Source organism: Globicephala melas, chromosome X (assembly GCF_963455315.2).
Source record: "Globicephala melas chromosome X, mGloMel1.2, whole genome shotgun sequence".
NCBI classification, from domain to species: Eukaryota; Metazoa; Chordata; class Mammalia; order Artiodactyla; family Delphinidae; genus Globicephala; species Globicephala melas.
The window spans coordinates 85,067,133-85,081,625 of NC_083335.1; the positions used below are offsets into that span (position 1 = coordinate 85,067,133).

The 14,493-nt window shown below is 46.3% G+C and overlaps 1 protein-coding gene across 1 annotated transcript; it reads right to left on the reverse strand.

Annotated features, from left to right (window-relative positions):
* Positions 1–7,535: 7,535 nt before the first annotated feature.
* On the reverse strand, positions 7,536–13,094 carry LOC115847170 (protein SSX1). Its single transcript, XM_030846736.2, has 4 exons — positions 13,026–13,094; positions 12,449–12,580; positions 8,963–9,029; positions 7,536–7,636 (listed from the first exon to the last, which is right to left on the reverse strand). Exons 1-4 carry the CDS (start codon positions 13,092–13,094, stop codon positions 7,536–7,538), a joined length of 369 nt encoding a protein of 122 aa, XP_030702596.1.
* Positions 13,095–14,493: the final 1,399 nt, after the last annotated feature.

Genomic DNA, 14,493 nt, shown 5'->3' on the forward strand with positions numbered 1-14,493 from the left:
TCTTAATTTATTAAGTCAACAAAATAAAGTGAACTGGACTAAATCCAAAGTAATATTATGAAGCCAGTATAGTTTTCTCATTGTCTCTCAGTCTCCTTTCTGCCTCTGTCCCCCACCCAGTACCTTCCAGATTTCTAAAGTCTAGTGTTGCATTGAAAGTAGAAATATGATTACTGTGGTTCCCATATAATTTCTTCTACAGTGTGGTTGGTTGGCTGACTTTCATCTGCCCCCAGCAGCACACCCCAAGCCCTCTGTCTCTAATGGAAGAATAAATCTGTCCTCTTTTACAGTTCCTTCAGTTGTGAATTGGAGAGTGGGGTCTGGCCACTTCTCTGAATCTCAGGTCCACACCAACCCCATAGATTCTTGTGAGAAATAGAGACAATAACAGAAAAGAAATCTAACAAAAAATGTGTGAACTATGGATGCAATAAATTATAAAACTTTATGGAAGACTTAAGAAAGTTCTTAAAAATGGAGACAAAACCCAGGTTCTTAGGTGGGAAGACTCAACAGCGTAAAGATGTCATTAACCCCCAAGTTGATCGACAAATTCAATGAAATTCCAGTCAGAATCCCAACAGGGACGCTTTTTTTCAATCCTGGAACTTGACCAGCAGTTTCTAAAATGTACCTGTATGTGCAAAGGACCTAAAGAAGGACAAAGAGGAAGGACTTGCCTTCTGAACAGCCAGTCATATTGTGGAGCTATGGTCCCTGACATAGGGCGGTGCTGGCACAGGGATCAACAGATTGACGGTGGGACAGAAAAGAAAGCTGAGAGACAGATCCATACGCAGACACCCTTGACATTAAGCTGAGATGGCCCTCAGAGCAGTGGGAACAAGAGGACACATTCACCATCAACTTTCTCCCTTAAGATGAAGACAGGAACCCCTCTCTTACCTTGTCAGCCTTTCCCACAGAGTTCTGTACACAGTCAAGGCTTAATAAGTGCCTTGTGATAAATTGACTGAGAAAAACTGTACCATTCTCCTTCTTGCCTACCCTCGCTGAGAGATCGCCTCTGTCTAATGCCTGAAATCTTTCCATTTAAATAGCATCCCTTTAGCCAGGGGTTTCAACCTTGGCACCATTGACATTTGGGGCTGGATATTTTTTCTTGGGGAGGGGGGACGACACTGTCCTCTGCATTGTAAGATGTTTAGCAGCATCCTTGACCTCTACCCACTAGATGCCAGTAACCTTCCCCCCATCAAGTCATGACAACCAAAAATGTTTCCAGACGTTGTCAAATGTCCCCTAGGGGACAAGATCCACACCCGCTCTCCCCCATTGAGAACCACTGGGTTAGGCAGTTCTCCCACACCACACTTTTATGATGCCACACCCTCCTTGTGGCTAACTTTAGAATGTTCACAAATATCCTAGCTCTCTCTGCTCCCAGAGGACCGCACTCTCTCACCCCTTTGAGGGTCAGACTTGACCATTTGATGAGACAGTTCATGCTTAGCCACTCTCTTGTCTCTGCCGGGCCATCTACATGGCTTCTCTGTGTCCCTGGGACCTAGCATGAGGGTGTTGATAATGTGGAGAAGAGCCCCAGTCTACCTGCGGTGGGCAAGCAGCATGAGTGAGAAATAAACTCTTATTGTCTGTCATTTCTTTATAACCCAATCTACTCTGAGCTGGTATCCCTCCCCACCAAAAGGATGATGCCTTCTTTGAAATAACAGAAAAAATATATATTGGTCTCTGCCCCTGGTTCCTGGCACAGAGCTCCTAAAACCCACATAATTTCCTATGTGATAAGAGCACTAGTAGCACCTTTTGTCCTCATGAGGCGACTCTGGGTGGGCTCCTGGTCACCAGAAAGACGCAGCTATGATTTCAAGCTTGGAATTTTCAGCCCCAGGCCCCCATCCTCCAGAGAAGGGAAAGGGTTGGAAATGGAGTTAATAATTGATCATGCCTATGTGAGGAAGCCTCCAGAAAATCCCAATAGCATGGAGTTCCAGGAGCTTCCAGGTTGGTGAACACATCCATGCTGGGAGACTGGGCACCCCAATGCCACAGGGACATTGTGCCCTGAACCCTTCCGGACCTCGCCCCAGGTATTTCTTCACCTGGCTGTTCATCTGTATCCTTTATCATGTCCTTTATTATATAATAAACCAGTAAATGTAAGTAAGTGTTTCCCTGAGTTCTGTGAGCTATTCTAGCAAATGACTGAATTTGAGAAGGGGGTCATGGGAACCTCTGATGTGTAGCTGATTGGTCAGAAGTACAGGTGACAACCTGGGACTATCAGTTGGCATCTGAGCTGGAAGGGGCAGTCTTGTGGGACTGAGCCCTTAACCTGTTGGGTCTGTGCTAACTCCCATTAGTGTCAGGATTGAATTGAATTGTAGGACACCCAGCTGATGACAAAGAGAATTGCTTTGGTATGGGGAAAAACCCCACACGTCCCAGAAGTGTTGTGGGTGTGGTAGTAGTGTGAGAGTAAAAAAGAGACATAGGAGTGTTTTTCCCAGACATCTGGGATGGCCTACCCCTCCATACACCCCTCCCCCGGTCAGGCCTGTGCCAGGGGAGCAGGAAGCCTCCAGATCAGCACCTTTCAGGGGACCCTGTATTAGAGGGACATCATGAGGCTTCCTTGAACCTTCCCTGCAGGACCCAGAGCAGCAAGTCACCTGGTGGACACACACTGGGACCCTGGAGAAGGACTTTCCACAGGTTGTGACTCATGGTCAAGAAAATATTTTATGGATCCTGAATAGAATTGCACATTTTATTTATTTATTTTAATAAATTTATTTATTTTTGGCTGTGTTGGGTCTTCGTTGCTGTGTGCGGGCTTTCTCTAGTTGCAGCGAGCAGGGGCTACTCTTCATTGCGGTGCGTGGGCTTCTCATTGTGGTGGCTTCTCTTGTTGCAGAGCACGGGCTCTAGTTGTGTGCAGGCTTCAGTAGTTGTGGTGCATAGGCTCAGTAGTTTGGCTTGCAGGCTCTAGAGCGCAGGCTCAGTAGTTGTGGCGCACGGGCTTAGTTCCTCCGAGGCATGTGGGATCTTCCCGGACCAGGGCTCGAATCCGTGTCCCCTGCACTGGCAGGCGGATTCTTAACCACTGCGCCACCAAGGAAGCCCAGAATTGCACATTTTAAATGAATTAGAATGAAATAACATAGCACATCATAAAACAGAATAGAAAATATTGGAGAGTATCACATGTATAAGGGTCAGTATTGTTCTGTGAAGCATTTGTTTTAGAGTCACTTGTAAAGTGTGTTCTTTACTGTGGGTCTTGGTGAATAAAGCTCAGAACTGTTTTCTTGTGATGGACGTACTGTTCTCTCTCACATGTCCTTGCATTTTCCCAGTTCTCTACTATGAATAGGATTTTTTTTTGACTGCGCTGTGCAGCTTGTGGGATCTTAGTTCCCCAACCAGGGATTGAACCTAGGCCCTCAGCAGTGAAAGCACGGAGTCCTAACCACTGGACCATCAGGGAGTTCCCAGGATTTTGCTTTAGAACCAGTTTTTAAAATTATTGAAAGAGAAACAAAACAGAGACTGGAAATTTAATAAAAAAGTCATTTTGGACCCTCATCATAAGAGCACGTGCATCCACACTGGGCCCCAGGCTTGATGCGGGGAGGAGGTTGATTGGGGGTGTCCTTGGGGGCCACATACAGGCTGACTTCTGGGGTCGGGCAAAACCATGGTCTCCCTGCATCTCAAAATTTGGATCTGTCACATGGAGGAGGAGAAGGAGGAGGAGAAGGAAGAGGAGGAGGAGGCAGAGGAGGAGGAGGAGGAGGAGGAGGAGGAGGGGGAGGGGGGGAGGAAGAGGAGGAGGAGGAGGGGGAGGAGGAGGGGAAGGAGGAGGAGAAAGAGGAGGAAGAGGAGGAGGAGGAGAGGGAGGAAGGGGAAGAGGGGAAGGAGGAGGAGGGGAGGAGGAGGGGAGGAGAGGGAGGAGGGGGAGGGGGAGGAGGAGGGGGAGGAGAGGAAGGGAAGGGGGGAGGGATGAAGGAAGGGAGGAAGGAAGGAAGGAAAGAGCTGTATCTACCCAGGGAACCTAAGGGAAAATGCTCCCTGTCATGACTCCAGAGTGCTTTCAAGCCATCCTTCCCTGTACCCGTCTCCTGTGCAGAGGAATCCAGCTCGTGGATCCCATCTTCCTTGGGAGAAAGAAAAATCCAATCCTTCTGTATCTCTTTTGGATGTCCTCTTCCGTATTTGCACAGAGAATAAGGTACACAATGTCTACTAGCAGAATATTAAATTTGAGTAAAGCAGAACAGCACTGGGGTAAAATAGAATTTGTTTCCTCTGAGGCACAGGCAGAGTGACCTCACTGACCTGGGCAGTACCCACCTCTCCCTGCAGCGCCAGGCAGGGTGTCCTCACAGTTCTGGGGAACCTCTGACCCCAGCCAGCTGACTCCTTATGCCCTCCTTCCTGGCACCCTCTCCCGCCGATGGCTGTGATAACCCCCACTTGGTCCTGGGTCTCCCTTGCCTCTCTGCCAGCCCCTCTTCCACCTCTAGGGTTCCTTGTCTTGGAAAAATGACTCCACATTCTCCACCCTGAGATTTGGGGCACAACTCAGAGCTCATTCAAATCTCTCCACTCCCCAAATACATACCTATCTTCCTTAGTGTCTCTGAAGTCATGGTGAGTTCCAAACTCAGCTCTTCCTGCACATGCCAGCTGTAGGTACTCTGGCAAGAAGCTGGACGTCTGTCTGTGTCTCCATCTCTCATTACAATCTCTCTCTCTAGCTGTATATAACATCTATAGTATCATAATGATGATAGTGTCTGTGCTCAGAGGGTGGTTGTGGAGATAAACAGGAGAATCCATACGAGATGCTTAGTATCAGCCCAGGCACTTTGCAAACATAAGATGAACAGTAATTGTACTTTCTATGGTTATTATGGAAGGTGGGCTGAGACCAGCGGACCACACCTCCCTCATTCCTGCAGATGTTGTTCCTGGCCTGGGATGCAGACTCCAGGGCCTGGGACCTGGCCACACAAAGGTATGACCCTAAGTGGCAAGACATTATTATTCTTGGAGGAGTAGGTGGGGACTCAGGTAAACTGGGATGCCCTCACCATGCAGCCCCCAGGAGCTGGCTCTGCAGGGAGGGTCACCCCTGTGAGGAAGGCTGTGCCTCAGAACATGCTAGTCAGGGAGGGTTTATGTGGGTGTCCACATCTGTCCATACCCAGGGCCACGCCTCCTTTTCCACTTGTCTATCACAGTCGATGCCAACTCCCAGGTCTAGAGCTCCACAGAGTGGTGATTCTCTGAGGCTCTTCTCAGTCTCCCAGAGCAAGGTCCTCTTGGGCAGGGTCCCCCATCCCCGAGGTCTTTAGGAGACCCAGACCCAGGCCCGGCCCCAGGGCTGCTGTGTGGACAGCAACCTGTGACCCTGCAGCTATCACAGAGTGTTTGTGGGAGGGGGTAGACCCAATTCTGGCCCAGCAACCATGGCGCCAACCTGAGTCACAGTGACCAGAGTCCAAGGAGAGATTTGATTCTTGCCCTTCTCCAGGAGCCCATTATCTGCTGGCTTACGGTTCCTCCCGCCTTTGATTCAAATCTGTTGGGTTGAGGGGATGGGTCCAGTGGTGGGATGAAGGCGGAGGTAGGGGAGATGGAGGCCTCAGCAGAAGAGTGGAGACCTTCCAAGGCTGGATGAGAGCCGGGAGGCTGAGGTGATGGGCAGTGGATGGTCAAAATGGTGCAACACTGCCTCCATCTGGGGCTGGTGTTTGATGTCCCATGTAAGTCACCTTGGATCTCTGTTGGTAGCCTTAATGTCCCCCAACACACACAATGGTTTGTTCTAAAATAGACTCCTCTCTTCCCTTCCCCAGAGCCGACTGTTCCAGCTCTGTGGCCTGCAACGGTTCGTTTGGGACAGGACTATCCCATTCTCAACACTTGACCCCTATCCCAGCTCCCAAGCCCTTGGTTGTGAGATGGGCAATTTCATGCCTTTGTCCAGTGGACTTTTCCATCTGTTGCTCCCCTGAATCATGACTAAGTGGACTCTTCCATTCCTGTCCACCACGGTCCTCACAATGGACCTCTCCTTCCCTATTCCTCCATGTTCCCCAGTTGACAGTTTCATCTCTGTCTCCTCCCACATACTCCCAAGTGGATCCCAGCCCCATGACCCTGAAGATCTTAGAAAGAGCAAAGGCCAAGGTGTCCAACCACCTGCAGAATCCTGCTCCAGGACTGGGGTGTACAGCATCCATCAGAATAAAAACTAGCAACATCCCCCACTAGACTATCACCTCCACATGGGCAGGGACAGTTGTTTATCTTGTTCCCAGACATCTCTCCAGCACCTAGAATGGCCCTTATTACACAGTACAAACCCATTAGGTGTTGGATGAATGAACCCTTTGTCACAGCAATTCCACTTCTAAGAACGTGTCCTAAAGAAACACTCACACAGGTGCACAGGGTTGTGTGCACAAGAATGGGAGCAAACAACTGGGAAAAACTTGTAAATATTTATTAATTGTCAGTGACTGATGCAGGGTAAATGAATAATGGAGGTTTGTAGCATGGAGCACATGCTGAACAGGAAACAGAGTGAGACAGACTTGTCCACGACACGCTGCTAGTGGGGAAAAGCAGGTCAGAGATGCTCATAGTTGTACTGTGTGTGTGTGTGTGTGTGTGTGTGTGTGTTGTGTGTGTGTGTGTGTGTGTGTAAATGCAGAGAAAAACATCTGGAATCAAACACCCAGAACTGGTCTCAGTAGTTGCATCTGGAGAGAGGGAGGCTAGTGCCGTTTTGTACAAAGAATACTTGACAATACTTGTTTTTCTAAGGTAGATGCATGGATACAAAGAGAGAAATACACATTAGGTATATGTCTTGCTCATCAACGCAACTCTAACATCTAGCAACATTTGGCACATAGTAAGAAAATTCATGTTTAACTTTTCACTGTTGTGAACTCTTTCTTTCACTTGCTATACAGCTGATGGCTAGGAGTTCACAGCCATGCCCATGTTCATGAAAGGCCACCAGGTTCTGCTTCTTATCATGGGCACTTGTCACATCCCTGAGGCTGAGGCATGGAAAGAGAAGGAAAATAAGTGGCGATGAGCTCCCATTGACTGAAAAATCACTACTTAACTCTGACCTGCATAGCCCTGTGCACTCCGATTCCACCTTGCCTTGTGGTCTATGTGCTCCTCCCGCTGCTCCTAAAGGCCAAACTTCTGCTCAGGCTACAGCAACTCCCTCATCTGTCCTATGAGTTTCTAGGCTAGAGGAAGGTGTGGCCTACACGCCAGTAGATGACCTGGGGTTTGGGAGCCCACAGCATCCTGGGGAGGGAAGATCTCTGGATATACAGAGCAGGGAGTAGAAAAAGCACAGGAAGCCTCCTCATTTAGCCTCAGAGCTGCATCCCAAGGGACCAGGAGAAAGGAATGATTTGGGAACAAGCAACAAGATGGGGTACAAGTACCATAAGAGAACAGTGCATTTTGCGGGGATGTGGGGATGGACTGAAAGGTCACTTACAGAGTTAGTCATCTTCTTCGGAATCACTGATCTCTTTATAGACCACCAAGTTCTTTCTTTCCCGCAGTCTGTGGGTCCAGACATTAATCTCCCTTCTTCTGTGTCCTGTGATGGAAAAGAGTTTGTAAATGGGGGTTGGGTGGGTTAGGGAGTGTTGGGCCCTGTTTTGTCAGATAAGGAAATGCCTCCTCCCTCCCAAGTGACCACAGGCCTTTTACATAGTCTTTTCCCCACACCTTCTGGCAGAGAGGCTGAGATACTAAACCTGCACCAATACACACCAAACGCCAGTTAGAGTTTTAGCTTCTGGCTTCTTCCATTGTCAGATTTAGATTCCCAACTTCTTTACTCACCAGAACATTTATTCCGACCTTCCTTCATTTAGCACGTATTTGTTAAGGGCATATTGTATGCCAGGCATTGAGCTGAAGGTGGGGATAAAACTCCGAGTAAGATATGTTCCCAGGTTATCACGGACGGAATAATGACCTGAGCACCTTTCATGGCATCAGGGCTTGTAGACTCAATTGAACACTTTTTTTTTTGGCTGCTGTGTGCGCGGCATGCAGGATCTCCACCAGGGATGGAAACCGTGCCCCCTGCAGTGCAAGCGTGGAGTCTTAACCACAGGACTGCCAGGGAAGTTCCTTGAATTGAACACCTTTGAATAACCTGTGAACTCTGATTCTTTATTTCCGTTTTATGGACTAGGAACTGGAGCTCAGAGAATTTGGAAGGCTTGCCCTGAGTTACACAGCTTTCATATCGATGAAACTCAAGTCTGTGACTCTGGAAGTCAGGTTTTTTTGGTCTTGTTTTGTTTATTTATTTATTTATTTAAAATGTTGAGCCTTCTTTTTAAATTTATTTATTTTTATTTTTGGCTGTGTTGGGTCTTTGTTTCTGTGCGAGGGCTTTCTCTAGTTGTGGCAAGCGGGGGGCTACTCTTCATCGCGGTGCGCAGGCCTCTCACTGTCGTGGCCTCTCTCGTTGCGGAGCACAGGCTCCAGACGTGCAGGCTCAGTAGTTGTGGCTCACGGGCCTAGTTGCTCCGCGGCATGTGGGATCCTCCCAGACCAGGGCTCGAACCCGTGTCCCCTGCATAAGCAGGCAGACTCCCAACGACTGTGCCACGAGGGAAGCCCCGTTTTGTTTATTTTTAATTTCTGGCTGTGCCATGCAGCTTGTGGGATCTTAGTTCCCTGACCAGGGATCGAAGCTGGGTTCCGGCAGTGAAAGCGCCAAGTCCTAACCATTGGACCACCAGGAAATTCCCTGGAAGTCAGTTCTAATGTTTCAGCTGGAGCTGGGTGAGCTCCTCAGCCCAGCCTGGCCCCAGGCCTGTCCAGGATCCATCTCCCACACCTAGCCCATGCACTTGAATATGGCCAGGGAAGCCAGAGGAGTTGTTCCCAAAGAGTTTCCTCTTACCTGATGTTTTCTTACTCTGCTGACCAGAGGTATTTGCTTTTCCCGGGGGGCACAGCTGTTCCTGAGCCTACTCTGAGCCTGATGTTACTGGTACTAACTTTGAAGGATGTTTTTTCTTTTTGGACTTCTTGGGCATCACCTTCTAAATGTGAAGGTCACATACAAAGAGTATCAATGGCATTTCTCGAGTGCTTTAGAGCTTACAAAGTGTCTTTGTGCGCAGTACCTTAATTAAAGTTCTCAACAAGTCTGGGAGATCATTATATTACCTGTACCTAAATTACAAGAAACCTGGGAAGTTAGAAGGAAAAGGAATGGTCTACATGAAGGGTGTTTCCAAGACTAGAATGCTTGTCTTCACACTCTTTCCAGACTGACACTCTCGCCAAGAGGAGTCTCCATGTGAGCAGGAGTGTGGTACATGGAAGATTTGGGGAAGCAGAGCACTCTTAACAATCCACGAGGTCTGTAAAGGTGAGGAGGGGCTTCTATAAAATATAAGGGATCGAATATAAGCTAGTAGACAGCTGCTGGGAGAGTAAATGGAACAATGTACAGAAGGGACAAAACACTGCTAGCAAATGGTGTGGGGGGATGAATATAGGGAAGGGAGAAGAAAGGAATGGTTCACGGAAATTCATGTAGACAGCCAAGAAAGTGGTGCCAGATGTGACATCCTGTCCTACCCTGGCAAGAACATTTCAATTGGAATTAAGCGAGGTGGTTCCTCTACCAATTCTACTGGTGTCAGGGTGTGTCACTGACCAACAACCTCAAGCTAACCTTCATTCAGCTCCTTTGTTTATGAAACAGTGAGCAATAACAGTATAACCAGCTCCCTCATTTATGAATCAGTGAACAATAACTGTAAAACAAGCTAAATGAAAGAAATTTCTGAGCTTACAAATGCTGTTTAAACGTGGTAATAATAAAAATGAATATTTTCTTTTATGATCCTTCTTTGAATTCTCTCCTCAACCGTGTCCACACTGGCAACGCACCCGCCAGATCCCTTTACCCTCTAAACTAGAGTTTAATCTGCAATTGTGGAAGAACTTATTCAAGAACCCTCTAAGGGTCCCCCTGGGCTGGGACTGAGGCTTCAGAGATGCCTCAGGTGCAGACAAGGCCCCGAAGGAGCTCACAGAAGGGAGGGGCCAACAGTCCAGGCGATTCCCAAGCAATGTGAAAGGGGCCCTTTGACTGAGCAGATGGGAGCTGGTACTTCCTGTTGTGAGACTGGGCATCTAAACAGAAGCATCAGCAGCATCTGCGAGTCTAGCCCTAGGGGAAATGCCTGAGCTTCAGAAACATATGAAAAATTCATGAATTTGGAAATGGTTTGGGGCTTTGGGTTAGACTACGACCACTGCCACTGTGGTCTCAAGCAAATTATTTAACATCTCTATACCACAATACCCGCATGTTTGTTATTATTATTTAATAATAATAATATCCTTATTATTATTTGGGGATAATAATAGTAGCAATGTCATAGAGGTTTTCTTAGGGACTAAATAAATTAATCCATGTGAATTGCCTAAAATAAGTCTGGCATCACTATGAAAACAAAAGAAGTATCAGCTATCACAACTGTTGTTAATTACTATTAAGCTCTCAATACTACATCAGGCATTGTGATAAAGAGATCAGGAAAGGGAGGCAGTGAGGGCCAGGTCATTCTCAATATTTTCCCACTTTTACCAATATTCACATCCATGGAGAGATAAACGGTCTCTGGTCCTCTGGATTTGGGAGGCAGTCACCTTCAGGTGTTTTCTCTCTCGCATGTTGGAAGCCTCCTGAGCAGGTTCATCTAAAAGAAGGTGACAGGGGCTTCCCTGGTGGCGCAGTGGTTGAGAGTCCGCCTGCTGATGCAGGGGACACAGGTTCGTGCCCCAGTCCGGGAAGATCCCACATGCCGTGGAGCAGCTGGGCCCGTGAGCCATGACCGCTGAGCCTGCGTGTCCGGAGCCTGTGCTCCGCAACAGGAGAGGCCACAACAGTGAGAGGCCCGCGTACAGCAAAAAAAAAAAAAAAAATTAAAAAAAAAATAACAATAAAAGAAGGCGACAAATCAGAATTTTTCTTTGTTGGTAAATATTCCCAAACTGCAGAGAGACTCCTGTAGTATCAGAATTCTGCAGCAGAGGGTTATGAGTCCACTCACCGTCAAGGAGTTACTTTGAGACAAGCCTCTGAATTATAACGGTTTATACATTTATTTGCAGCATCAATTCATAATTTTCCTTCTGATGATTTATAAAAAGCGAACTAAACCCCATCACTGCCTCATCCTATTCACTACATATTTCTTACTTGTTTCCCCAAAGAATTAAATAGACTGGTCTTTAACCAAAAATCACTGTATACTTAAAATGGTGAATTTTATAGTATGCCTCAATGAAACTGTTAAGTGTATGATGAACCATGGATGATTTAATCCAGCCGTTCTGGGATGTTTCCAGTATAAGAACACCTCTTAAATGTCAAGAACTTTGTAGATACTCAAGCACTGGATTTTCAGTCCTCTTGCAGTAATTTTGGGAGCTTGTGGAATCTGTCCTGCTTAGCTGGAGAGTCAAAGGTCTATTGGAGACACTTTGAACATTCTGACCCTGTCTTCTTACAACTGTGCTGTCAGAGCAAAAGAGCAAGTGAACGTATCCTATCCCCTTTTTAAGTGAGTACATACACTGCTGAAATTCACAAAGATATCTAGAATCTGTCACTTTTTTAACCCTACGTTGCCTCTGCTCACTGACAAGTAGGAAAGGTCAATGTGCAGAGGACTGCTCTCTCAGACTCTCTCTCAAACTCAACACATAGAATCAGGTTCAATTAGGAGTGAGACAACTATTTGGTTTTGGTAAAAAACACAGAGAAATAGCCATATGTCATTACATAATGTTAATCACTTTCTCTCTTAAGATAGTTATCCAATACCTATGCTCTATTATTTTAGAAGTTTTGGGTAGATTTACACTTTAAATTTTCCCCATCTGGACCCCAAAGTAGACAGGCTTCAGGAGACCCTTTTCTGTCACTTACGCAGATTCCTGGGGTTCTGATCTTTAGAATCATGCCCGTTGGATTTTGTGGCTCGTTTTTTAGGACACATGAAAGTTGGTAGGGTAGTCTTGAGACCTAGAATGATGCAAAATATTTGTTTCTTAACAGGCAACCTGAGAGGAGGGTAGAATGCTGTGACACAGCACCAACAGTAAAGCTAATCAGCTGGGGGAGGGGGGTTCTGAATCAGGGCCAGTGGGAGAGAAGTGCACAGGATCCAGGACAGATCATCTCTGTGGCCACTCCCAGTCCACAGCCTTGCACAGGACATATCAGTAAAAGAGAAGAATGCCTGGAAGCTGCCCTGGGATTTCTTCCCACACAAAAGGACAAATGTGGGACAATTGCCACAGCCTAAGAAGAAGCCATGGCATGTAAAGAGGGATGGTCATTTGTTCCCAACCTTGTCTGGACGCAGAACTTCCTGTTACCTAGATCAGTCATGATGTCATAGTTTCTTTTCATATACACATAGGTGATTTTCTCTGAGTAACCCAGATCTGCCCATTCTTTCTTAGAGAAGTATTTGGAAATATCCTTGAAAGCCTAGAAAAGAAAGAAGAATAAATCCTAGCAATGACTCAGCTAAACATGTCTGACACTCAGCCAGGAACTCTTCCTTGGCTGCAGGACCTCCATGTTAGATCTGTAAACTGGAGATAATAATCCTTCCTGGCTGATGTCATGGCTAACTGACAGAACATGGGTAACGTTGCCTAGGTTCTCACCTGGCATGCAGTAGGTGCTTAAGGCTGGTGGCATCCTCTCCTCTCACCTTCTGGAATAGACTGAGAGTCAACCAATCCAGTACAAGGTCACAGATCTTGTACCCAGGGATGCTAGGCAAGGACAGAGTGAGGGTGGGAAGCTCTGGATGTCCTCGTGACATGCTGCTCCTTGTTCCCAGTGCCTCTGACCTCCTCTCCTCAGAAATCTAGCCACCCTACACTGTCCCCTGGTCCACTCCTCTGCCCCCTCCAGATCACCTCACCTTGGAGTTCTTCTCTGATTTCTGGCTATCTTCCCTGGGGCTCTTTTCAAAGGACCTGCCTCTGTTCATGGTCCTGGGATTGGTCTGATCTCGAGGAACACATCCTGGATCTGTCCAGCCACAAGGCCAAAAGTTCTGTTGGGAGAGAAAGTGCTGAGGGAAGGCCACACTCAGTTAGTCACCTGTAATTAAGGTTCTACTTTTCTCCATCCTTGGCTTATCTGTCCCTGAGTAAGGACATGGGGGTGGGGAAATAAGATGAGAATAGGGGGCTGGAGGTCTCTGGGAGAAGGACTGATTAGGGATGACATGTTTTCTGTGGGCATGATCAAAGCAGCATTGAGTCTTTGAGGGGGGTTACTGTTGTTAGTAGTTTTCCTGGAGTTCGGCTTATCCTGAAGGAAAGATATGAAGACCCTTGTTGGGGAAGCAGTGAAGTGAATGTATAGTTTTACTGAGGGGGGATGTTTTGAGGCAAAGCGGGGGAGGTAAGTCCCGGAGATCATATGGTGTCTCTGACTGAAGGGTTTCAGTTTTCAGGCAGAGGGATGTGGGGTTTTGCTCTGTTGAAAAGAAATGAAGATCCCTAACATGAGTGAATTTAAAGGTTATTACTAAGGCCAAATCAATAAAGTCAGAAATGAAAAACGAGAAGTTACAACCAACACCACAGAAATACAAAGGATCATAAGAAATTACTATAAAAACTATACACCAATAAAATGGACAACCTAGAAGAAACAGACAAATTCCTAGAAATGTACAATCTCCCAAGATGGAACCAGGAAGAAATAGAAAATATGAACAGACCAAATACCAGTAATGAAATTGAATTAGTAATTAAAAACTCCCAAAAGACAAAAGTCCAGGGCCAGATGGCTTCACACATGAATTCTACCAAACATTTAGAGAAGAATTAACATCTATCCTTCTCAAGCTATTCCAAAAAATTGTAGAGGAAGGAATACTTCTGAACTCATCCTATGAGGCCAGCATCACCCTGATACCAAAACTAGAGAAAGATATCACAAAAAAAGAAAATTAGAGGCCAATATCAGTGATTACTATAGATGCAAAAACGCTCAACAAAATATTAGCAAACCGAATCCAACAATACATTAAAAGGATCAAACATCATAACCAAGTGGGATTTATCCCAGGGATGCAAGGATGGTTCAATATCTGAAAATCAATCCATGTGATATACCACATTAACAAATTGAAAAATAAAAATCATAAGATCATCTCAATAGATTGATGCAGAAAAAGCTTTTAACAAAATTCAACATCCAATTATTATAAAAACTCTATACACACTTTATAAAAAAAAGTGGGTATAGAGGAAACATACCTCAACATAATAAAGGCCATATATAATAAGCCCATAGCTAACATCATACTCAACAGTGAAAAGCTAGACATTTCTCCAAAGAAGACATACAGATGGCCAAAAAGCACATGAAAAGAT

Coding starts and splice junctions, on each gene's coding strand:
- LOC115847170 (XM_030846736.2), bottom strand. CDS start 13,094: ATGAACAGAGGCAGGTCCTTTGAAAAGAGCCCCAGGGAAGATAGCCAG. Junction 12,581..13,025: donor AATCAGAGAAGAACTCCAAG/GTGAGGTGATCT, acceptor TTTCTTTTCTAG/GCTTTCAAGGATATTTCCAA. Junction 9,030..12,448: donor TAGGTAACAGGAAGTTCTGC/GTCCAGACAAGG, acceptor GGCTCAGAGTAG/GCTCAGGAACAGCTGTGCCC.